Raw genomic sequence first — 25,123 nt, 5'->3', positions numbered from 1 at the left:
GGGGACCACCCAGGTGACATCGGGGGACACATGTCACACAGGTCACATGGGGGGGGGTGCCCCCCCATGGGTGGCCCTGTCCTGTGTGTCCCCCCCCCCATGTCCCAGGTGTCCCCTGGGGGTCACCCGCACCCCTCCCCCCTTCCTGTCCCCCACCGCTGACGTCATTGGGGATCTGGGCCCTTCCCCCACCCCAGCTGGCGGCCCAGGTGTCCGGGGGGGGGGAGGGGCGGGGGGCACACGGGCGTGCGGGCCCCTCCCGCTCCCCCCAGTGCCACCAGATGTCCCCTTGTGTCCCCTCGTGTCCCCCCGTGTCCCCTCCCGTGTCCTCGGGGGCGGGGCCTCAGTGAAGGGGCGTGGCCAAGCATAGCATAGCCCCGCCCACCCTCTCCACAGGCCCCGCCCCCGGCCCCCGCGCTTTACGGCCACTGCACGGCAGTGTCGCGATTTACGGCCATTGCACGGCGTTGTCGCGATTTACGACAGTTGCACGACGGCGCCGCGCTTTACGGCCGGTGAACGGCGGCGTCGCTGCGGCCGGATCGGTGTCAGGTCGGTCTCGGGGGCCTCGGGGGTCCCGGGCAGGCTCCGATCTCCTTCCTCCCTCCAAGGGCACCCCCATCCCGGCCCCCTATCCCCTTCCCGGCGCTTCCCGTCCCGCACCGGGCGTTTCCGCAGCCCCGCATTCCCCGAGCGCTGCTGCGGGCCCCCTCAGGGACTCCCGCCTGCCCCGCTAAGCCACCCCAACCTTTCTCCCACCCTCCGGCTGCCTCTCGCTCCCTCCGACCCCATTAAACTCTGAGATTCCTCCCAACTCCACCCAGCTGCCCCTGGCCCCTTCGTACCTCCCTCCAACCCCCTCAGACCCTCCCTAAAAACTGTCAGACCCTCCCTAAACCCCCTCAGCTCCTCCCTAAACACCCTCAGCCTCTCCCTAAAAATGCCCAGACCTTCCCAAAACCCTCTGAGACCCTCCCTAAACCCCTTCAGACCCTTCCTAAACCCCCTCAGCCGCTCCCTAAACCCCTTTAGACCCTCCCTAAACCCCTTCAGACCCTTCCTAAAAGCCGTCAGACCCTCCCTAAACCCCCTCAGCCCCTCCCTTAGCCCCCTCTAGCCCTGCCTAGCTCCCCCCCACCCCCTTTAATCCCCCCGTACCCCTCTCCAATCCCCCTTTAAACCTCTCCCATCCCCCTGACGGCCGTGCCCTCCCTCTCCCTCAGGCCGCCATGGACGCTCGCTTCACTCGGGGCAAATCTCCGGTTCTGGAGCGGGCTCTGGGCCGGCCGCGCTCCGAGCTGTCCCTGGCCGCCTTCGCTCTGCTCTTCTCGGAGCTGGTTCAGTACTGCCAGCGCCGAGTGGCCTCGGTAGCCGAGCTACAAGCCCGCCTCGCCCGCTTGGGCCACCACGTTGGGCTGCGGGCTCTGGACGCTCTGGTGGCCCGCGAGAGGCCGGGCCGGCGTGAAACCAAAGTTCTGGGGGTGCTGCTGTTCGTTAAGGGTCCGCTGTGGCGGGCGCTGTTCGGGAGGGAGGCGGACAAGCTGGAGCAGGCCAACGACGACGACCGCACGTTCTACGTGATCGAGAGGGAGCCGGTGGTGAACACGTTCGTGTCGGTGCCGCGGGAGAACAGCTCGCTCAACTGCGCCGCCTTCGCCGCCGGCTTGCTGGAGGCCGTGCTGGGCGCCGCCGGCTTCCCCGCCCGCGTCAGCGCCCACTGGCACAAGGGCACCACGCTCATGATCAAGTTCGACGAGGCCGTGATCGCCCGCGACAAAAGCCTGGAGGGGCGCTGAGGGCGCGGGGGGGTGGGGGCGGTGGGGTTTGGGATGGGGGGGATGAGGAGGGTGGGGAGGGGAGGGATGGGGACAGGGTGGCCTTGTCACTTGGGGACATGGGGACAGGGTGGCCTTGTCACTTGGGGGATGGGGACAGGGCTGTGAGGGATGGGGACAGCGTGGCCTTGTCACTCGGGGTCGTGAGGGACGAGGACACCGCGGTTTTGTCACGTGGGGACACGGGGGACAGAGCTGGAGAGGGACGGGGACGCCATGGCTTTGTCACACAGGGCCACAGGGGATGGGGCTGTGAGGGACAGGGACAGCCTGGACAGGGACAGGGACAGCATGGCCGTGAGGGATGTCGTTCCCTCAGGGGTGCTGAGGGGACGGCGTGGTGTCCTGTTCCGTGTCACCGTGTGTGGCATTGTCACATCCCTGCTGGCCTTGTCCCGTGCTGTCCCGGAGCATGGAGATGATGTCACCATCAAGGGACATCGCCACAGGGAACGAGAGCCTGCAGTGACAGGTGACACCGCCATGGCCTCGGCTTCTTGTGTCACCTGTGTCACGACGAGCTGGGAGAGACGTCCCCACCCACCCCAGGAGCCTTCCTGATGGCCCTCGGCCACCTCTGGGGACATCGGAGCTGCTTTGTGTCCCCGAGGTGGCCCCTGGGGACACTCGTGTCACCATAAACCGCCTTTGTCCCTCCAGCGGCCTCGTCTTTTCTTTGGTTGGGGACATCCTGGGCTGGGTTTGTGTCCCCACCATGTCCCCTGGCTCTCTTGAGCCCCTATAGGACATTTGTCACCTGTTGGGGACAGAAGGACATCTGCCACCTCACTTAGGGACATCGTGGTGGCCTTTGGGCTCCGTTTGGGACATTGGGGTGTCCCCTCTGGGGATGTCCCAGTGCCCCTGGGGCCGCAGGTGCCACCGCCCTGTGACCCCCCAGCGCCATCGTTGTCCCCATGTCCCCAAAAAGGGGGGAGTGGCACCAGAGGTGTGGGGGGTCCCGGAGGGATTTGGGGGAGCTTGGTGAGGGTTGGGGGATTTTTGGGTGTTTTTGGAGGTTTTTGAAGATTTTGGGGAGGTTGGGTTTTTTTTTTGTTTGTTTTGGGGGGTTTTAGGGTTTTTGTTGGGATTGCGAGGTTTTGGAGATTTTTCGGGGGTTTTTTTGGGTTTGGGGGTTGGGGTTTTTTTCTTGCTTTGGGAGGGTTTTGGTGTGTTTTGGGGGGTTTTGAGGTTCTGGGGATTTTTTTGGGTTTGGGTTTTTTTAGGGGTTTTGGGGGGTTTTTGAGGTTTTGGGGAGCCCGGGGGCGTTCAGGAGGTCCTCCCCTCCGCCAGGGGGTGCCGCGGTCCCGCTGATTCCGTTCAGCCACTTCCGTTTCCGGCGCGCTGCGTTTCCGCTTCCGGCGCCCGGCATTTCCGGTTCCGCCGGTGCCGCTCTGCTGCCGGGCCCTGCCCCGCCGCCATGGGCGCTCACCTGGCGCGGCGCTACCTGTGGGACGCGGAGGTCGAGCCCGACCCGCTGCACATGCCGTCCTTCCCCGCCGACCTGGGCATGCCGCGCCGCCAGCCCCGCTGTCAGTGCGGGGACAGGGGACACGGGGACAGGGGACACGGGGACAGGGGACACGGGGACAGGGGACACGGGGACACGGGACAGGGGACGCGGGGAGGGCGGGGGGGGACGCGGGCGCGGTGGCCTTGGGGCGTCCCCGCCCTCGCGTGACCGCGGTGACCTCCCCGGCGCGACCCCCCCCCCCCTCCCCCCACCTGTGTTTGTTTCCCGTTGTCCCTTCCGTGTCCCCTCCGTGTCACCTGTGCCACGCGAGTGTCACTGCGTGCTGTGGCCGCCCGCTCTGTCCTTACCCCTGTCCCCACCCCTGTGAGTGTCCCCACCTTGTCACACCCTGTCCCCAACCCTGTCACACCCTGTCCACACCCCTGTGTCTCCACCCCTGTCACACCCCTGTGCGCGTCCCATGTCCCCAACCCTGTCACGCCCCTGTCACACCCCTGTGTCTCTCCGCCCGTGTCCCCACCCTGTCACACCTTGTCCCCACCCCTCTGCGTGTCCCCACCCTGCCACACCCCTGTGTCCCCACCCGGTCCCATCCTGCCCCTACCTCTGTCACACCCCTGTCCCCTCCGTGTGTCCCCCCCGCCCTGTCGCGGTGCTGACCGTGTCCCTGTCCCCTCTGGTGACAGCCATGGTGGCCTCGGCGGCTCAGCTGGCACAGGGCCGCGTGCCCCTGGAGCAGAGGGATTACTGTGGCCACCACCTGCTGCGCCTGCTGCGCTGCCACCGCGACAACTTCCCCGTGCCCTGGGGCTGCCACGAGCTGCGACACGCCTGGGACAGCTGCCAGCACCAGGAGTAGGACACGGGGACATCGGGGGGACACGGGGACATCGGGGGGACATCGTGGGGACATGGGGACATCGGGGAGATATGGGGGGGACACGGCTGGGACAGCTGCCAGCACGAGGAGTAGGACACGGGGACATCGGGGGGACATCGGGGGGACACGGGGACATCGGGGGGACATCATGGGGATATGGGGACATCGTGGGGACATGGGGACATCGGGGGGACACGGCTGGGACAGCTGCCAGCACGAGGAGTAGGACACGGGGACATCGTGGGGACATTGGGGAGATATGGGGTGACATCATGGGGACATGTGGGGACAGCTGCCAGCACGAGGAGTAGGACACGGGGACATGGGGGTATTGTGGGGACATCGTGGGGACATCATGGGGACATGGGGGGGACACGGCTGGGACAGCTGCCAGCACCAGGAGTAGGACACGGGGACATCGTGGGGACATGAGGGGACGAGCACAGGGGAGTTCGGGGACGCAGCGGGGACACGGGGTGACAGGAACGGGGGACACAGGGACAGGGGTGGGGACAGCAGGGGCGTGACAGGGACATGGGGGATGTGGGAGGGGCTCGGGGACACCGCGGTGCCACCCCCAGCCGCCTGCCCGCGCTGTCGGCGGTGACACGGCGGTGACACGGCGGTGACACGGCGGTGACACGGTGCCACCTTGTCCCCAGCTACGTGATGCGCATGAAGGAGTTCGAGCGCGAGCGGCGCCTGCTGCAGCGCCAGAAACGGCTCCGGCAGCGCCACGGGGACACCGAGTGACACCTGGCGACACCTGGGGACACCTGGGGACAACGAGCGACACCTGGGGACACCGCCGTGACGGTGACACTGCGGGGACGGTGACGCGAGGCCACCCCCGCGCAATAAACCCGCCGAGTGACACCGTGCTGGCTCAGTGTCACTGCGCGTGGGGACAGCGGGATTGTCCCCACAGGGTGGCTGTGACCCCCCCCGGTGTCCCCTGGGGTGGGACAATGACAGGCCACACACGGGTGGGGGGATGTGATTTTTATTGTCACCTGCGGGGACAATGGGGGGGGGGGGAAGGTGGTGGCACCGTATTGTCACCAGAGGTGGCTTCGGTCACTGCCTGTGACTGCCACCAGGGAGGTGACACTGCCACCAGGGAGGGGACAGCGGGGATGGCGCCCAGTGGGTGACAAGGGACAGCGGGGCCACATTGCCGTGTCCTGCTGTGAGCGCCAGGGTGACAATGGGCGCGTGTCCCCTGTCCCCGCGCTGTCCCCAAGGCTCGGGGCACGACTGGCAGGGACAGATCGGGGGGTCCCCACACGGTGTCACAGCAGGGAGGGGACACCGGGGGATGTCCCCACAGGATGTCACAGCAGAAAAGGGACACTGGGGGCTGTCCCCGCGGTGTCACAGCAGAAAAGGGACACTGGGGGCTGTCCCCGCGGTGTCCCCGCGGTGTCACAGCAGGAAGGGGATGATGGGCGAGCGCAGCGGGGGGTAGTCGCGGAATTCCCGCAGGTAACTGCGGTGCTTGCCCTGAGCCCAGATCGCCATCTGCACGAATCCCACCAGCGAGAACAGCGCCACTGCGGGGACACGGGACATCAGCGACACTGAGGGGACACGGGGACATCGGGGACACTGAGGGGACACCGGGACACTGCGGGGACACTGAGGGGACACGGGACATGAGGGACACTGAAGGGACGTGGGGACACGGGGACATCAGGGACACCGCGGGGACACCAGGGACAGGGGGACATCAAGGGCACTGTGGGGACACCAGGGACAGGGGGACATCAAGGGCACTGTGGGGACAGCGCTGTCACCAGGGGGACATCAGAGACGGGGGACACGAAGGGACAGGGACCCCAGGGGGTTGGGGATTTGAGTGGCTGAGGTGACACAGGGGACATGGGGAGAGGGGACACGGGGACCCCAGGGTGGCACAAGGGACACGGGGACCCCAGGGTGACACAGGAGACATGGAGAGAGGGGACACGGGGACCCCAGGGTGGCACAGGGGACACAGAGCCCGGGTGCCAGCCCCCCCCCCCCCATCGGTCCCTCCCTTGTCCCCACGTGTCCCCTCCCCTCACCGGGCAGGCACTGGGTCATGATGGTGAAACCGATCCAGGACCCGACCTGGGGGGGGAACAGCCATGGGGGTGTCACCCATTGAGGGGTGTCACCCATTGAGGGGTGTCACCCATTGAGGGGTGTCACCCATTGGAGGTGTCACCCATTGGAGGTGTCACCCATTGAGGAGGTGTCACCCATTGGAGGTGTCACCCATTGAGGAGGTGTCACCCATTGGAGGCGTCACCCATTGGAGGTGTCACCCATTGAGGAGGTGTCACCCATTGAGAGGGTGTCACCCATTGGAGGTGTCACCCATTGGAGGTGTCACCCATTGGAGGTGTCACCCATTGAGGAGGTGTCACCCATTGGAGGTGTCACCCATTGGAGGTGTCACCCATTGGAGGTGTCACCCATGGGGGTGTCACCCATTGGAGGTGTCACCCATTGGAGGTGTCACCCATGGGGGTGTCACCCATGGGGGTGTCACCCATGGGGGTGTCACCCATGGAGGTGACTGCAGTGACCCCCCCAGCACAGCGGTGTCCCCTCCCCCCGCCCCGAGGTCCCCCCCCCACCCTCCACATCCCCCCCCAGGAAGTGTCCCCCTGCTCCTGGTGTCCCCAGGGCTGTCACATCCCCCCCGGTGTCCCCAGGGCTGTGACATCCTCCCGATGTCCCCAGGGCTGTGACATCCTCCCGATGTCCCCAGGGCCGTGTCCCCCCCGTCCCCTCCCTGTTCCCCCCTGTGCCCCCCAGGCCATGTCCCTCCCGTGTCCCCTCTGTCCCCCCTGTCCCCTCTCTCCCCCCTGTCCCCTCTCTCCCCCCTGTCCCCTGTCCCCTGTCCCCCCCCGTCCCCCCTGTCCCCTCCCTGTCCCCCCCGTGTCCCCCCCGTCCCCTGTCCCCTGTCCCCTGTCCCCTCCCTGTCCCCCCCGTGTCCCCCGCTGTCCCCTGTCCCCTGTCCCCACCTCGTAGGTGTAGTTGGGGCAGGACACGAGCAGGAAGAGCCACGTGAAGGGATTGCGGGTCGGGTACGGGATCTTGCGGGTCTTGGAGCCTGGCGGGGGACAGGGGACACACGGGTGACACCGGGGACACACCGGGGACACCGGGGACACACCGGGGACACACCGGGGACACCGGGGACACACCGGGGACACAATGGGGACAGGGGACACACGGGTGACACCGGGGACACACCGGGGACACCGGGGACACACACGGGTGACACCGGGGACACACCGGGGACACAATGGGGACAGGGGACACACGGGTGACACCGGGGACACACCGGGGACACCGGGGACACACACGGGTGACACCGGGGACACACCGGGGACACCGGGGACACACAGGGGACACCGGGGACACACAGGGGACAGACTGGGGACACACCGGGGACACCGGGGACACACAGGGGACAGACTGGGGACACACGGGTGACACCGGGGACAGACAGGGGACACATTGGGGACACTGGGGACACACGGGTGACACCGGGGACACACGGGTGACACCGGGGACATTGGGGACAGGGGACACACGGGTGACACCGGGGACACACCGGGGACACACCGGGGACACAATGGGGACAGGGGACACACGGGTGACACCGGGGACACACGGGTGACACCGGGGACACACCGGGGACACAATGGGGACAGGGGACACACGGGTGACACCGGGGACAGACAGGGGACACACTGGGGACACACTGGGGACACCGGGGACACACAGGGGACATTGGGGACAGGGGACACCAGGGACACACAGGGGACACCAGGGACAGAGAGATGACACCGGGGACAGAGGGGTGACACTGGGGACATGGGGACACACAGGCGACACCGGGGACACACCGGGGACAAGGAGACAGAGAGGTGACACCGTGTGGGACACAGGGACACAGAGATGACACACGGGGACAGAGAGGTGACACATGAGGGACATGGGGACAGACAGGTGACAGCCCATGGGACACGGGGCACACACAGGGAATGTGACACGCACAGTGACACACCGGTGACACTCCCCAGACACAGGTCACACATCGGGACATCCTGGGGACAGGCCACCCTCTGGACACGTGTCACCCCCCAAGCCACCCTCTGGACACGTGTCACCCTCTGTGTCACCCCCCGGACACGTGTCACCCTCTGTGTCACCCCCCGGACACAGGTCACCCCCCAGGCCACCCCCTGGACACGTGTCACCCTCTGTGTCACCCCCCGGACACAGGTCACCCCCCAGGCCACCCTCTGGACTCGTGTCACCCTCTGTGTCACCCCCTGGACACGTGTCACCCTCTGTGTCACACTCCGTGTCCCCTCCCCCCTGCCCCTGCCAGCCCCTGGCTGCTGCCACCTGTTCCTGTGGCCTCTGTGCCACCGTGTCCCCCCCGTGTCCCCCCCGTGTCCCCCATGTCCCCCATATCCCCCATGTCCCTTCTGACCCCCGTGTCCCCCCCGTGTCCCCCCCGTGTCCCTGCTGTCCCCCATGTCCCCCAATGTCCCCGCTGTCCCCCCCGTGTCCCCGCTGTCCCCCCCGTGTCCCCAATGTCCCCCGTGTCCCCGCTGTCCCCCCCGTGTCCCCGCTGTCCCCCCCGTGTCCCCGCTGTCCCCCCATGTCCCCGCTGTCCCCCCCGTGTCCCCGGTGTCCCCTCACCCGCGGGGCGCAGGTTCCTCAGGGCCACGTGGATGGAGAAGTTCCCGAGTTGGCAAAACTGGGGGGGGGGCACAGGGGACCCTCAGGGTGGGGGGCACCGGGACCCCCCCAGAGACCCCCAGGACCCCCAGGGACCCCCCAGTGTCCCCTTGTCCCCCCCTCAGCCCCCTCAATTCGCTCCCTCGTGTCCCCCCAGCCCCCACTGGGACCCCCCCAGCCCCCCCAAAATTCCCCCCAAACCCCCATCCCACCTCCCCAAACCCCCCCGGCTCCCCAAATTCCCCCAAACCCCCCATCCCATCCCCCCCGATCCCCTACAGCCCCCCAAATCCCCTCCAGCCCCCCCAAACTGCCCCAGACCCCCAAAATTCCCTCAAAATCCCCCCATCCCACCGCCCCAAATCCCTCCAGCCCACCCCAAAATCCACCCCCCCAAATCCCCCATCCCAGTCCCGCTGGAACTGCCCCAGACCCCAAAACTGCCCCAGCCCCCCAAAATCCCCCATCCCAGCCCCCCAGACCCTCCCCAGCCCCCCAAATCCCCCCCGTGTCCCCCCCAGTGTCCCCATGAGGACCCACCAGGAACACGGCCAGTGCCAGCTTCACCTGCTCGTCACCGTAGGCTGTGGGGACACGGGGGACAGGGATGGGACAGGGGACAGGGATGGGGACAGGGATGGGGACAGGGATGGGACAGGGATGGGGACAGGGACAGGGATGGGGACAGGGATGGGGACAGGACAGGGATGGGACAGGGATGGGACAGAGGGGACAGGGATGGGACAGGGATGGGACAGGGATGGGGACAGGGATGGGGACAGGGATGGGGACAGGGATGGGACAGGGATGGGGACAGGGACAACCCCCAGTGTCCCCTGTGGACGTGGGGGGACACACAGGTGACACAGGTGACACACAGGTGATACAGGTGACACACAGGGGACACAGGTGACACGGACAGGTGACACACAGGTGACAGGGACAGGTGACACACAGGGGACACACAGGTGACAGGGGACACACAGGTGACACAGGGGACACAGGTGACACACAGGGGACACAGGTGACACAGGTGACACAGGTGACAGGGACAGGTGACACACAGGGGACACACAGGTGACAGGTGACACACAGGTGACACAGGCGACACACAGGTGACACACAGGTGACACAGGTGACAGGGACAGGTGACACAGGTGACACACAGGTGACACACAGGTGACACAGGTGACACTCACCTGGCGGGGTGTACAGCGGGTGGTTGATGTAATACGCCATCCACGCAGCAAAGCCCCAGTAGTAGGTGCAGTTCTGGGGACATTGGGGACACGTTGGGGACACGTTGGGGACATTGGGGACACCCTGCTGCCAGCGGGGAAGCTCAGGGGACAGGGATGGGACACGGGGAGGACGGGGAGGTGACCCAGGTGACAATGACACCTGGAAAGTGTCACACGGTGTCAGTGCTGTGTGAGAGCTGGGGGGGACAGGAGGTGACAGAGGTGTCCTAAGGGGACATGGAGGGGACAAGGGTGGGGACAGGGGTGGCACAGGTGACCCGGGGGGGACAGGGCGGTGCCGGGGCAGTGTCAGGGTGGTGGCACAGGTGGCACAGGTGGCACAGGTGGCAGTGTCACCTTGAAGATGTTGCGCAGGGGCATGGTGCCGTGTGAGAAGCGGTGCACGAAGAGCGTCTCCAGCAGCCGCTTGACGTAATGGAACGAGTGACAGCAGCAGGCCAGGCTGGGGACACCGAGGGGACACCGAGGGGACATCGGGGACACGCCCTGGGGACACCTCCCCCACTGTCCCCCTGACCCTGGTGTCCCCTCCCACACCCCCCTGGTCCCCCCGATGTCCCCAGGGCCCCTCGCTGTCCCCAGGACCCCCCCCCATTGTCCCCAGACCCCCCCAATGTCCCCAGGGCCCCTCAATGTCCCCAGACCCCCCTCAATGTCCCCAGGGCCCCCCCAATGTCCCCAGGGCCGCCCCATTGTCCCCAGGGCCCCTCAATGTCCCCAGGGCCCCCCCAATGTCCCCAGACCCCCCCAATGTCCCCAGGCCCCCCCAATGTCCCCAGGGCCCCCCTCAATGTCCCCAGGGCCCCTCAATGTCCCCAGACCCCCCCCAATGTCCCCAGGGCCGCCCCATTGTCCCCAGGGCCCCTCAATGTCCCCAGGGTCCCCCCAATGTCCCCAGACCCCCCCAATGTCCCCAGGCCCCATTGTCCCCTCCTGTTCCCAATTGTCCCCTGCTGTCCCCGTATCCCCCATGTCCCCAATGATGTCCCCAATGATGTCCCCAATGATGTCCCCCGTCTCTTATGTCCTCAGTGATGTCCCAATGTCCCCGAGTCCCCTGTCCCTGTGTCCCCATGTCCCCAGTGTCCTCACTGTCCCCCATTGTCCCCAATGCTGTCCCCATGTCCCTGTCCCGTGTCTCACTGCACCACGCGGTGCCAGCCCCATGTCCCCATTGTCCCCAGTGATGTCCCCAATGATGTCCCCACTGTCCCCATTGTCGCCAGTGTCCCCAGTGTCCCCAATGTCCCCAGTGATGTCCCCATTGTCCCCATTGTCCCCAATGTCCCCAGTGTCCCCAGTGTCCCCAGTGTCCCCAGTGTCCCCATTGTCCCCAGTGTCCCCAGTGTCCCCAGTGATGTCCCCACTGTCCCCATTGTCCCCATTGTCCCCAGTGTCCCCATTGTCCCCACTGTCCCCATTGTCCCCACTGTCCCCAGTGTCCCCATTGTCCCCATTGTCCCCACTGTCCCCATTGTCCCCATTGTCCCTGTCCTGTCCCGGCTCTCACTGCACCACGCGGTGCCGGCTGGCAGTGAAGTCGTAGCGGGGCCCGTACAGGAACGGGACCCGGAAATAGAAGAGCAGGTAAATGAGGAGAGGGCCGGCGTACTCGGTCAGGAACACCTGCACAGGTGAGACACGTCAGGGACAGGGGAGGGACACCTGGGGACAGGGGAACACAGGGGACATGGGACACCCAGATGGACAGAGAGGGATAGATGGACACGGGTGACACAAGAGGTGACAGGGGTGACACAGGTGACACACAGGTGACACAGGTGATACAGGAGGTGACAGGGATGACACAAGAGGTGACAGGGGTGACACTCAGGTGACACACAGGTGATACAGGAGATGACAAGGGTGACACAGGGGTGACACACAGGTGACACAGGTGATACAGGAAGTGACAGGGACAACACAGGAGGTGGCAGGGGTGACACACAGGTAACACAGGTGGCACACAGGTGACACACAGGTGACACAGGTGACACAGGTGACACAGGTGACAGTCCCTCACCGTGACCCAGCTGATCTGTGCCCCCAGGTCCCGGAAGTAGAGCGTGGCCGTGGTGCCCACGGGCAGCGACTGCAGCACATCCTCGTCCTTCAGCGAGCGCCCCTCTGGGGACAGCACACCTGGCACACCTGGCACACCTGGCACACCCCTGGGGGACACCTGGGGACATCCCTGGGGACACCTGGCACACCCCTGGGGGACACCTGGGACATCCCTGGGGACACCTGGGACACCTGGCACACCCCTGGGGGACACCTGGGGACATCCCTGGGAACACCTGGGGACATCCCTGGGGACACCTGGCACACCCCTGGGGACATCCCTGGGGGTACCTGGGATACCTGGCACACCTGGCACACCCCTGGGGACATCCCGGGGGGACACCTGGGACATCCCTAGAGGACACCTAGGGGCTGCCTGGGGACACCCCTGGGGACATCCCTGGGGACATCCCGAGGGGACACCTGGGATACCTGGGGGTACCTGGCACACCTGGCACATCCCTGGGGGACACCTGGGGACATCCCTGGGGACACCTAGGGGCTGCCTGGGGACACCCCTGGGGACATCCCGAGGGGACACCTGGGGGGCACCTGGGACACGTGGGGACATCCCTGGGGGGTACCTGGGACACTGGGGACACTCCGGGGACACTGGGGACAGTGGGGACACCTGGGGACACCGTGGGGACACCCTGGGGACACTCTGGGGACAGCACATCCCATGGTGACACTCACTGGGGTCCAGGCGCAGCGACTGCCTCGCCGGGTACCACTGGGGATCTGTGGGACAGAGGGGACAGCGATGGTGGCACTGCGGGGACACCGCCCCCATGGTGACAGCAAGGGTGGCACTGCGGGGACAGTGATGGTGGCACTGCAGGGACACCGCCCCCATGGTGACAGCAAGGGTGGCACTGTGGGGACACTGCCCCCATGGTGACAGCGATGGTGGCACTGCGGGGACACCGCCCCCATGGTGACAGCAAGGGTGGCACTGTGGGGACAGTGATGGTGGCACTGCGGGGACACTGCCCCCATGGTGACAGCGGTGGTGGCACTGTGGGGACACCGCCCCCATGGTGACAGCGGTGGTGGCACTGCGGGGACAGCGGTGGTGGCACTGCGGGGACACTGCCACAGAGGGGACAGCGAAGGTGGCCGTAGCCCCACGATGACGATGGTGACCACGGTGGCCCTGTGACAAGTCCTTGGCCATGCTGGATGTCCCCAAGGCCCTGTGACAGGTCCCAGCCACAGCGAGGGTCCCCATGGAGGGTCCCCATCTACCCTGGGGGTCCCTGTCCCCATCCCTGTCCCCATCCCCATCCCTGTCCCAGTCCCCATCCCTGTCCCTGTCCCTGTCCCCATCCCTGTCCCCTCTGTCCCCATCCCTGTCCCTCCCCTGTCCCCGTCCCTGTCCCCACCCCTGTCCCCATCCCTGTCCCCTGTCCCCACTCACGGGCTTTGCTGAACAGGTTCTTGATGTCGGCCACGGTGGCCTGAGGCTCCACCTGGGGACAGTGAGGGGACATCAGGGACCGTGGGGACACCGTGGGGACACCATGGGGACACCCCATGTCCCCGTGTCGGGCTGTCCCCATGTCCCCTCCTGGGATATCCCTGTGTCCCCCCCAGGGCTGTCCCCATGTCCCCTCGTAGCTGTCCCCATGTCCCCCTGTCCCCTCCCAGCTGTCCCCATGTCCCCCCCAGGGCTGTCACTGTGTCCCCTCCTGGCTGTCCCCATGTCCCCCTGTCCCCTCCTGGGTGTCCCCATGTCCCCATGTCCTCCAGTGTCCTCATGTCCCCCCCAGGGCTGTCCCCTGTCCCCTCGTGGCACTGTCCCCATGTCCCCGTGTCCCCGTGTCACCTTGTCGAGGAAGCAGAGCTTGTCCCTCGTGCGGGCATCCAGGATCTCCACCTCGAAGAAGAGCACGGCCGCTTTCTTGGGCCGCTTGCCGGTGGCCACCGGTGGCCACAGCCCCAGCACGGGAGCCGGGGCCACCGGGCCACCCTCGCGGGGTGGCACTGCCACCTCCATGTCACCGCGCCCGCCCGAAACCCGATCGGCCACGAGGGCGGCTAAATATAAACCTCCCCCCCCTCCTTGGTGGCCCTGGAGGTGGCCCCGGAGGTGGCCCCGGAGGTGGCCCCGGGGGTGGCCACGGGAGGGACAGAGTCACCCGGCACGGGGGGTGGGGACAGTGGCCATCGGGGACGGAGGGGACAGGACAGGACAGGACGCGGCGCGGGCGGGAGGTGAGGCCGGAGCCCCCCACGGGAGCCTCGGTGGCCCGAGGTGGCGACAGCGCCGGCCATGTGGCCACTGTCACCGCTGGGTCACCGCAGGGGGGAGCGGGGTGACGTCACCTCGGGGGTGACACCGGGACGGCTCTGTCACCCCTGGGGACACTGCCCTGGGGCTCTGTCCCCTGGGGGGGGGGAGGTGACAGCTCCATGGGCTACCGGGGACGTGCCCAAAGAGCCACCCCGAGGGCGGTGACAGTGACAGGGACACTGACAGTGACAGTGACAGCGACGGTGACAATGAGAGGGACAGGACAAGCTCGGCGGGTGACAGAGGGGGGCGGGGTGGCCCCGGGGTGGCCCCGGCCTTTCAGGGCTCTGTTGTGGCCTCGGGGACCCTCCGGGACCCTCCCGGGACCCTCCCGAACCTCCCGGGACCCCCCCGGACCCCCGAGAGTCCCGGGACGCCCAAGCCCCGCCCCCTCCCGGAGCCCCGCCCCACCATAGCGCTAAGCCCCGCCCCTTCCAAGGACACGCCCCCTGTACGAAGCCCCGCCCCATGGGCGCACACGCTCTGTCGCGCATGCGCACAGCACCACACCGGCCGCGCATGCGCAGAGCGCGTCCCGAGTGCCCCGGGGCGGAACGCGCGGGTTCCGCGAGGTCGCTGAGATGGCGCCGTGCGGGGCCGGCAGCGCCGGTGCTCGGGGCCGCTCCGGTCTCGGCTACCGGCCCGGCCCGAGGGCCGCGCGGCCGCCTCACCTCGTAGTGCTTCATGGCCGCTGCGCTCCGCCGCTCCCGCCGCCCCCGCCGCCCACACGTGACCCTCCCCGCTCGCTCGCGGGGGCGGGGCCTGAGGCACGGCCAATGAGCGCCGCGCGCGTAGCTGGGCTCGGCCAATCAGAACACGTAGCCCCGCCCACGTGGTCGCCCCTTCCCGCCGCGCTGGTTGCCATGGCAACGCGAACGCCTGAGGGGGCCTCCGCCAATGGGAGGCGGGGGTGTGGTCTTGATTGACGGCAAGGACAGCCAATGGAATGCGAGCAGGGGCGGGGCTGAGCATGGAGTGATGGTCGGAACAACCAATAGGGTGAGGGCAGGAGTGGACGGTGGGCGGGGCGAGCACCGCATGGGGCCCTGGGCGGGGCTGAAGAGGCCTGGGGGCCTTGGGGGGCTGAAGGGTCTTGGGGGGCTGAGCGTCCATGGGGGGCGGGAGGGGTCACAGGGAACTGGAGGGGTCCCACGGCCTTGGGGGGCTGTGGGGTTTGAGGGGCTGAGAGTCCATGGGGGTGAGGGGCCCATAGGGCACGGAGGTGTCACAGGGGACTGAGGACCTTGGGGGGTCTGTGGGGTTTAGGGGGTCAGAGGGGGCTGGGGTGTTCCAGAGTCACAGAGGGGCTGGGGGCTCAGGGAACTGGGGGGGCCGTGGGGACCTGGGTGCCCATGGAGGGCTGGGGGACACGCGGGGCTGGGGAGGGTCAGAGGGGACTGGGGCTCCTGGGGACACCGTGGGGACACAGATCGGCGTGGGGCAGGTTGGACCCCATGGGGACACCTCTGGGCTCAGGGGGATGTGGCAGGGCCTGGGGACACTTTGGGACACCGTGACACGTGGGGCCGTGGGGGCTCCTGGTCATGGAGACAATGGGGTGGAGAGGCTTGTCCCTCCCTTTGTCCCCATGGCCCCTTGGCCACCTGTCCCCAGGTCTCCAATACCCGTGTCCCCATGTCCCCCTGTGTCCCCAGCGCTCCCCAGGTGTGCTGTCACCCTGCTGGGTCCTGCCCCAGGCGTCACCTGAACCGGGGATATTGCTGGGGGTGGGCAGAGGCTCCGGAGGGTGTCCCGGTGGTGACACCTGCAGTGACAGGGTCAGGCTGCCATTGAGGGGACAGGGACAGCCCCCGGCAAGCCTCGGGCCCCACCTTCCCCTCGGTTCCTTCCCGGTCCATCCCCGTTCCAATCCCCAGTTCCCGTCCCCGTTCCCATCCCCGGTTTCCCCCCGTTCCCCGTTCCCGGTCCCATCCCGTTCCCATCCCCGGTCCCTCCCCGCTTCCTCCCCGTTCTATCCCCGTTCCCATCCCTGGTCCATTCCCGGTCCCGATCCCGGTTCCTTCCCCGGTCCCTCCTCGTCCCTTCTCCCGGCACCTCCCCCGGTCCCTCCCTGGCTCTTTCCCCGGTCCCTCTCCCGGTTCCTCCGCCGCTCTGTCCCCGAGCCCTCTCCCGGCCCGTCCTCGTCCCCCTCGGGGTCCCTCCTCAGGCCCACCCCCTTCTCCACCCATCCCTCGGTCCCACCCCGGTCCCTCCCCGTTCCCAGCCCCATCCATCCCGCGGTTCCTCCCCTCTCCATCCCCATCCCACCCTGGTCCCTCCCCGCTCTGTCTTTCCATCCCACCCCAGTCCCTCCCTGCTCCATCCCCATCCCGTCCCGGCTCTTCCCCGCTCCATCCCCCGCTCCCTTCCCGGTCCCATCCCTCTCCATCCCCGTTCCTAGCCCCATTTCACCCCGTTTCCTCCCCGGTTCCTCCCCGCTCCATCTCTCCATCCCTCCCCCGTCCCTCCCGGTCCCACCCCGCTCCCTCCCTGCTCCATCCCGTTCCCATCCCCGTTCCCATCCCCGTTCCCATCCCCGCTCCCAGCCCCGCTCCCAGCCCCGCTCCCTCCCCGCTCCATCTCCCCGTCCCTCTTCGGTCTCGCCCCGGTCCCATCCCTCTCCCTCCTCCCTCCTTGTTCCATCCCCGCTCCATCCCTCGGTCCATCCTCGCTCCCTCTCCGCTCCATCTCCCCATCCCTCCTCATCCCATCCCGGTTCCTCCCCGGTCCCATCCCGGTGCCACCCTGCTCCATCCCCATCCCTCTCCCTCCCCCACTCCATCTCCCCATCCCTCCCCGATCCCTCCCCGGTCCTACCCCGTTCCCATCCCCGCTCCCATCCCCGTTCCCATCCCCGTTCCCCGTTCCCATCCCCGGTCCCATCCCCGCTCCCATCCCCGTTTCCCGTTCCCGTTCCCGTTCCCATCCCGTTCCCATCCCCGTTCCCATCCCGGTCCCATCCCCGTTCCCCGTTCCCATCCCCGTTCCCCGTTCCCATCCCCGCTCCCATCCCCGTTCCCATCCCCGGTCCCATCCCCATCCCTCCCCGTTCCCATCCCCGTCCCATCCCGTTCCCATCCCGGTCCCATCCCCGGTCCCATCCCCGTTCCCATCCCGTTCCCATCCCCGTTCCCCGTTCCCCGTTCCCCGTTCCCCGTTCCCCGTTCCCATCCCCGTTCCCTTCCCCGTTCCTTTCCCCGTTCCCCGTTCCCGTTCCCATCCCCATCCCGTTCCCATCCCCGTTCCCGGTCCCATCCCGGTCCCATCCCGGTCCCATCCCCGTTCCCATCCCCGTTTCCCGTTCCCGTTCCTTTCCCCGTTCCCGGTCCCATCCCCGTTCCCATCCCGGTCCCATCCCCGTTCCCATCCCGTTCCCCGTTCCCGTTCCCATCCCGGTCCCATCCCCGTTCCCATCCCGGTCCCATCCCCGTTCCCATCCCGTTCCCCGTTCCCGTTCCCATCCCGGTCCCATCCCCGTTCCCATCCCGTTCCCCGTTCCCGTTCCCATCCCGGTCCCATCCCCGTTCCCTCCCCGTTCCCATCCCCGTTTCCCGTTCCCGTTCCTTTCCCCGTTCCCGTTCCCGTTCCCGTTCCCATCCCGTTCCCATCCCGGTCCCATCCCGGTCCCATCCCGGTCCCATCCCCATCCATCCCGCGGTTCCCATCCATCCCCGCTCGTCCCTCAGTGCCACCCTCGAGTTGTCCCCCCGTTTTTTTGGGGACAATCCAGGCCCTAAATCATCCATAAATAAATTTATTTCTTAGTTAATAAATAATTAATTAAGGACAATAATTTAGGGGGGAGTTGCCCCTCCCCCAATCCCCCAGGCCAGCTGGGGGGGGGGAGGGGTTGGGGACAGCGGGGACGTCCCAAAATGTCCCCAAATGTCCCCAAGGAGGTCCCAGGGGGACCTGAGTGTCCAGCACCGAGTCCCCAAATGTCCCCAAGTGTCCAGCACCGGGTCCCCAAATGTCCCCAAATGTCCCTAAATGTCCTCAAGCACCGTGGGGGAGTCAATGATGTCCCTCGATGTCCCCAAATTTCTGGGTGTGGATGTCACCAATGTCACTTGGTGTCCCTTGATGTCCCCAAATTTCTGGGTGTGGATGTCACCGATGCCACCGATGTCCCCAAATCTCTGGGTGTGGATGTCACCGATGCCACTTGGTGTCCCTTGATGTCCCCAGATCTCTGGGTTTGGATGTCACCGATGTCACCGATGTCCCCAAATCTCTGGGTTTGGATGTCACCGATGTCACTTGGTGTCCCTTGATGTCCCCAGATCTCTGGGCACGGGGTTTTGTCACTCAAATCTCCGGGTTTGGAGGTCACCGATGTCACTTGGTGTCCCCAATCTCTGGGCACGGGGTTTTGTCACTCAAATCTCCAGGTTCGGATGTCACCGATGTCCCTCGATGTCCCCAAACCCCCCGCCCAGCAGGTGACCAGCAGGACACGATGCCAGCCACCCCCTCGTGTCACCCCGCTGCCACCCTCTGTCACCCCCCCGCGATTCGCAGCATCCCCACGAAATTCCCCTCGCGCTCGTCCTGCTCCAGCTGCCACCCACTCGTGTCCCCTCCGCTGTCCCCAACGGTGTCCCCGGCCAGCTCGAGGCTCAGGATGTCCCCTGGCCACAGTTGTCCCACGGCTTGGGCCAGCTCTGAGCGCTGCCGGTGGCCCCCGGCCGCGGCCGGCAGGGACAGGGACACGGCCAGCAGTGGCCTTGGTGGCTTGGCACGGAGCAGCCGCAGGGTGACACGGACTTGGGGACAAGTGTCAGCAGTGCAGGTGACACCCAGCTGGCCGTAGAGGAGGTAGAGGCCAGCGGATGTCACCCGCAGTGTCGCCGAGGTGTCCGGGCTGATGTCACCGCTCAGGAAGACGCCCTGGACGCCGTCGTCGTAGCGCCAGCCCGGGGAGGATGGCAGGGACAGCGAGCCTGGGGACAAGGGACAGCAGGTGAGTCAGGGGACACTGGGGGCATTGGGACACTGGGGACATGGGGACACTGGGGACATGGGGACATGGGGACATGGGGACATTGGGGACAAGGGACATCAGGTGAGTCAGGGGACATTGGGGACATGGGACAGGACAGTAGGGACATGGCGACATTGGGGACATGGGGACAGTGGGGACATGGGACAGGACATTGGGGACACGGGGACATCAGGTGAGTCAGGGGACGCCGGGACATTGGGGACACTGGGAACATTGGGGACATGGGGATATGGGACAAGTCAGTGGGGACACGGGACAAAGATCAGTGGGGACAATGGGGACACTGGGGATATGGGACAAGTCAGTGGAGACACTGGGGACACAGGGGACAAAGATCAGTGGGGACATTGGGGACAGCGAGTGACAGAGGGGAGGGGGGAGCCTGGGGACAACAGGGGACACTGGGGTGAGGTTGGGGACAGAGGGGAGGGGGTGACACCGAGGGGACACGGGGTGACCCGAAAGGACATTCGGTGACACCCTGGGGACCACAGGGACAGAGGATGCTCCGTGACACCCTGGGGACATTCTGTGACACTCTGGGGACACTCCGTGACACTCTGGGGACACTGACATCTTGGGGACACTCCGTGACACTTTAGGGACATTCTGTGACACGCTGGGGACACTCCGTGACACCTTGGGGACACTGACATCTTGGGGACACTCCGTGACGTCGCCTGTGCCACCCCCGGATGCCGCGGGGGAGGCGACATCGGGGAGGTGACATCGGGGAGGTGACACTTCCTCTGCGAGGAACCCGAGTGACAATTTCGAGATGACTCGGGGGGGGGGGGGGGGGGGGGGGGAGGTGGCATTGGAGGGGACATTGGGGACATCAGGGGACAGGAGGGGACAGGAGGGGACAGGAGGGGACAGAAGGGGACATCAGGGGACCACATGGGACATTGGGGACATCAGGGGACATCAGGGGACGTTGGGGACATTGGGGACATCAGGGGACACAGGGGACACAGGGGACATTGGGGACATTGGGGGACAAGAGTGGACATCAAGGGACACAGGGGACATTGGGGACATCAGGGGACACAGGGGACATTGGGGACATCAGGGGACATCAGGGGACACAGGGGACATTGGGGACATCAGGACTTACCGGCACTGAGCAGGACGTGGGCGGCGGTGGCAGCCTGGGGGGGAGGAGGGGGGAGGTGACAATGTCAGCACGAGGGTCCCCAATGTCCCCAAGGTGTCCCCAAGGTGTCCCCAAAGCCCCTCCCCCCGCCAAGGGGAAGTGGAGATTTGGGAACTTCCCGGAGGCCCCGCCCACCGGGGGGAGGGGAAAAAATGGGAAAAATTCCGGGATTTTGGGGGGGGAAAAAAAATTGGGAATTTGGGGATGGGGGAAACTGAGGGGGGGGGGGGGAGGGGACACTGAGGGGTTTGGGGACAGGAGGGGAGGACACGGGGATGGACAGATGGACACCTGGAGGGACACACGGACACCTGGAGGGACAGATGGACACGTGGAGGGACACCTGGATGGACACAGGGACACGTGGATGGACAGATGGACACCTGGATGGAAACACGGATGGACAAATCGACACCTGGAGGGACACAGGGACACGTGGATGGACACAAGGACACACGGAAGGACAGATGGACACACGGTTGGACACCTGGATGGACACACGGATGGACAAATGGACACGTGGATGGACAGATGGACACCTGAATGTACACCTGGATAGACAGATGGACACCTGGATGGACACATGGATGGACAGGTGGACACCAGGATGGACACCTGGGTGGACAAACGGACACCTGGACAGGTGGACCCCCCCCCCAGAAGGATGGACAGATGGACAGAGAGCAGACACCTGGACAACTGGACACCGGGACAAAGAGACACACGGACAGATGGACAACCGGACACCTGGACAACCAAACACCAGGACAGACACCTGGACAAATGGACAGATGGACACCTGGACAAACGGACACCTGGACAAACAGACACCAGGACAACTGGACACCTGGACAAACGGACACCTGGACGGACACCAGGACAACCGGAAAACTGGACACCAGGAAAAACGGACACCTGGACAAACGGACACCAGGATAACTGGACACCTGAGTAAATGGACACCTGGACAAATGGACACCTGGACAAATGGACACCTGGACAGACACCAGGAGACCTGGACAAACGGACACCTGGACACCAGGAAAAACAGACATCAGGACAAATGGACACCTGAATAAATGGACACCTGGACACCAGGACAAATGGACACCGGGGCAAACGGACACCGGGACAAACACCCGGAAAACCGGACACCGGGACAACCAGACCCCAGGACACCCGGCCCCCCCTGGACCTCCGGACCGCGGGGACAAGCGGCCACCCCGCCCTCGGGACAGACGGACGGACGGACGGACGGACGGACCCGCCCCTCCCCCGTGCCCACCTTCACCGGGGGCCGCCCCCGCAGCATCACCAGGACGGCGGCGGCGGCGGCGGCGGCTCCGAGAGCGGCGGCGGCGGCGAGGGCGGCGAGGGCCAGGGCCAGGCGGCGGCACCGGGCCCGGGGCCGGTTCTGGTCCCGGTGCCGCTCCCAGTTCTGGTGCTGGTGATGGTCCCAGTTCTGGTGCTGGTGATAGTCCCAGTTCCGGTTCTGATCCCGGTTCTGGTCCCAGTTCTGGTGCTGATGCTGGTCCCGGTGCCGGTTCTGGTCCCGGTGCCGGTTCTGGTCCCCGTTCTGGTCCCGGTCCCAGTTCCGGTTCTGGTCCCGGTTCATGTCCCAGTTCTGGTCCCGGTGCTGGTGCTGGTCCCAGTTTCGATCCCACTCCCTGTTCTGGTGCTGATGCTGCGCCCAGTCCCGATTCTGGTCCCCGTTTTGGTCCCAGTTCTGGCGCTGGTTCTGGTCCCTGTCCCGGTTCTGGTCCCAGTTCCGATGCTGATGCTGATCCCAGTCCCGATTCTGGTCCCGGCTTTGGTCCCAATCCGGATTCTGGTCCCGGTTCTGGTCCCGGTTCTGGTCCCGGTTCTGGTCCCAGTTCCGATGCTGATGCGGATCCCGGTCCCGGTTCTGGTCCCGGTCCGGGCAGAGGTACCGGCAGGGGCAGGGGGGTGGCGGGGGATTCTCGGGGTCGGCGAGCGGCGACATCGCGGCGACATCGGGGACAGAGCGGAGCGGGGCTGGCTTTTAACGGGACACGGGGAGGGGACAGCGACAGCGGGGAGGGGACAGCGGGGAAAGGACAGCGACAGTGGGGAGGGGACTGGAACATCGGGGAGGGGACGGTGACATCGGGGAGGGGACTGGAACATCGGGGAGGGGACAGCGGGGATGGTGACATCAGGGAGAGGACAGTGGGGAGGGGGCGGTGACATCGGGGAAGGGGACTGGAACAGCGGGGAGGGGACATCGGGCAGGGGGCGGTGACATCGGGAGGGGACAGCGGGGAAAGGACAGTGACATCGGGGAGGGGACAGCGGGGAAAGGACAGTGACATCGGGGAGGGGACATCGGGGAGGGGACTGGAACATCGGGGAGGGGACAGCGGGGAGGGGACTGGAACATCGGGGAGGGGACAGCGGGGAGGGGACGGTGACATCAGGGAAAAGAGACTGGAACAGTGGGGAGGGGATTGGGGACATCGGCGACAGTGACATCAGGGAAGGGACAGCCGGGAAGGGACAGCGGGGAGGGGACAGCGGGGAGGGGACAGCGACATCGGGGAGGGGACTGGAACATCGGGGAGGGGACAGCCGGGAGGGGACAGTGACATCAGGGAAAAGAGACTGGAACAGTGGGGAGGGGATTGGGGACATCGGGGAGGTGACATCGGCGACAGTGACATCGGGGAGGGGACATCGGGGAGGGGGCGGTGACATCGGGGATGGTGACATCAGGGAAAGGAGACTGGAACAGTGGGGAGGGGACTGGGGACATTGGGGCGGGGACTGGGGAGGGGACTGGAACAACGGGGAGGGGACGGTGACATCGGGGAAAGGACATCGGGGATGGTGACATGAGGGAGGGGAGAGCCGGGAAGGGACAGTGACATCGGGGAGGGGACAGTGGGGAGAGGGCGGTGACATCAGGGAAAGGGGACTGGAACATCGGGGAGGGGACTGGGGACACCGGCAAGGGCTTGGGGACAATGAGCAGGGGACAAGGACACCGAGAAGGGCTTGGGGACACCTCGAGGGTGGCCACGAGTGACCGAGCGGGGGCCGGGGTGACCCCGAGGGGACCGCGGCGACACCAGCGAGGGACAAACGGGTCCGGGCTGGCACCGGGGTGGGGACAAAGCGACACCGGGGGGTGGGGACAGACCCGCCAGGAACCGGCGACACCGTGGGCGGGGGGAGCCCTGGGGACACCGGGGTTTTGGGGACCCTCCCGGCCGTGACGTCACGGCGGATGGGAAGTGTCCCCGAGTGTCCCCAAGTGCCACCACCCCCCCCCCTCCCCCGGGAATTTCCTTCGGAGTTTCCTGCGCGGAGCGGGGACGGAATTTTTGTCCCCCCCCCCCGTCCCGCCTGGGGACAGGGAAGGGTTTGGGGGGGGACAGGCGACATTTGAGGGGCGGGGGACACCTGGGGACACCCCCAAAATGGGTGACACCCCCTAAAAAAACACCCAAAACTTCTTAAAATGGTTGACACCCCCCAAAAAAACACCCAACCCTCCCCAAAATGGGTGACACCCCCCAAAAAATCACCCAAAACCTCCCATAATGGGTGACACCCCCCAAAAAATCACCCAACCCCCCAAAATGGGTGACACCCCCCAAAAAAATCACCCAAACCCCCCCAAAATGGGAGCCCCCCATGGAAGATACCCCCCTCAAAACATGAGACCCCCATGGGAGACCCCGAAGTGAGACCCCCACAGGGTCCCCAAAATGGGGCCCCTAAATGAAGCCCCCCCCCCCCCAAATCGGAGACCCCTCCCACAACGAGACTTCCCCCAAGTGGGACCCCCCCCCTCAAATGAAGCCTCCCCCCCAAAATGAGACCCCCCCATGGGACCCTCCCCAAATGGGAGACCCCCCCTCCCCAAATGAAGCCCCCTCATGTGAAGCCCCTCCCCAAATGGGAGACCCGCACCCCCAAAACGAAACCTCCCCCAAGTGGGACCCCCCCCCGCCCCCAAAATAAAGCCACCCCCAAAAGGGGACCCCCATGGGAGACCCCAAAATGAAATCCCCATGGGACCCCCCCCCCGAAATGGGAGACCCCCCGCCAAAACGAGACCCCTCCCCCATGGGAGACCCCCAAATTTGACCCCCCCCAAAAAAAAGACAACGGACCCCCCCATGGAAGAAGCCCCACCCCCAAATTTGGAGCCCCCCCATAAGAAACCCCCCCAAAAATTCCCCATTTCCCCCCCATGCGACCCCCAGAGCTCCCCCCCGATTTAAGCCCCTCCCCCAATCGAGATCTCCTCCTTCCCCCCCCCCCCCCCAAAAAATGAAATTGGGGCGCTCCCCCCCCCCCCCCGGTGTGGGGTGGATCTCCCCACCAGGCCACGCCCCCTGGCCACGCCTATTCCCCACCCCTCCCTTAACCCGCC

General features: G+C 66.2%; 4 protein-coding genes across 6 annotated transcripts; 2 read left to right on the top strand and 2 right to left on the bottom strand.

The window, feature by feature from the left end:
* Positions 1-419: 419 nt before the first annotated feature.
* TRAPPC5 (trafficking protein particle complex subunit 5) lies at positions 420-1,828 on the top strand. The gene is made up of 2 exons (XM_088154904.1): positions 420-552; positions 1,224-1,828. The coding sequence occupies exon 2, from the start codon at positions 1,230-1,232 to the stop codon at positions 1,794-1,796; it is 567 nt and encodes a 188-aa protein (XP_088011030.1). The 5' UTR covers positions 420-552; positions 1,224-1,229; the 3' UTR covers positions 1,797-1,828.
* Positions 1,829-3,186: 1,358 nt separating this feature from the next.
* Positions 3,187-5,065, top strand: NDUFB7 (NADH:ubiquinone oxidoreductase subunit B7). Its single transcript, XM_088154905.1, has 3 exons — positions 3,187-3,367; positions 3,996-4,164; positions 4,852-5,065. Exons 1-3 carry the CDS (start codon positions 3,256-3,258, stop codon positions 4,940-4,942), a joined length of 372 nt encoding a protein of 123 aa, XP_088011031.1. The 5' UTR covers positions 3,187-3,255; the 3' UTR covers positions 4,943-5,065.
* A 111-nt stretch (positions 5,066-5,176) lies between these two features.
* TECR (trans-2,3-enoyl-CoA reductase) lies at positions 5,177-15,321 on the bottom strand. Of its 3 annotated transcripts, XM_088154901.1 has the most exons (13): positions 15,232-15,321; positions 14,093-14,143; positions 13,685-13,736; positions 12,961-13,005; positions 12,224-12,327; positions 11,711-11,826; positions 10,537-10,642; positions 10,138-10,210; positions 9,479-9,522; positions 8,900-8,957; positions 7,204-7,292; positions 6,256-6,301; positions 5,177-5,742 (listed from the first exon to the last, which is right to left on the bottom strand). In XM_088154901.1, exons 1-13 carry the CDS (start codon positions 15,244-15,246, stop codon positions 5,615-5,617), a joined length of 927 nt encoding a protein of 308 aa, XP_088011027.1. In that variant the 5' UTR covers positions 15,247-15,321; the 3' UTR covers positions 5,177-5,614. The 3 variants fall into 3 exon arrangements, with proteins under 3 accessions (XP_088011027.1, XP_088011029.1, XP_088011028.1); XM_088154903.1 differs by lacking the exons at positions 8,900-8,957; positions 9,479-9,522; XM_088154902.1 differs by lacking the exons at positions 12,961-13,005; positions 13,685-13,736; positions 14,093-14,143; positions 15,232-15,321 and adding an exon at positions 12,414-12,447 and having other exon boundaries at positions 12,224-12,360.
* A 3,006-nt stretch (positions 15,322-18,327) lies between these two features.
* Positions 18,328-23,777, bottom strand: LOC148220650 (uncharacterized). Its single transcript, XM_088154896.1, has 3 exons — positions 22,007-23,777; positions 20,683-20,716; positions 18,328-19,503 (listed from the first exon to the last, which is right to left on the bottom strand). The coding sequence occupies exons 1-3, from the start codon at positions 22,703-22,705 to the stop codon at positions 19,061-19,063; spliced, it is 1,176 nt and encodes a 391-aa protein (XP_088011022.1). The 5' UTR covers positions 22,706-23,777; the 3' UTR covers positions 18,328-19,060.
* Between the last annotated feature and the right edge of the window lie 1,346 nt (positions 23,778-25,123).

This window comes from Sturnus vulgaris, chromosome 33 (assembly GCF_052056855.1).
Source record: "Sturnus vulgaris isolate bStuVul1 chromosome 33, bStuVul1.hap1, whole genome shotgun sequence".
NCBI classification, from domain to species: domain Eukaryota; kingdom Metazoa; phylum Chordata; class Aves; order Passeriformes; family Sturnidae; genus Sturnus; species Sturnus vulgaris.
Note: the sequence above shows the minus strand (reverse complement) of the source record. Positions and strands in the feature narration are given on the sequence as shown.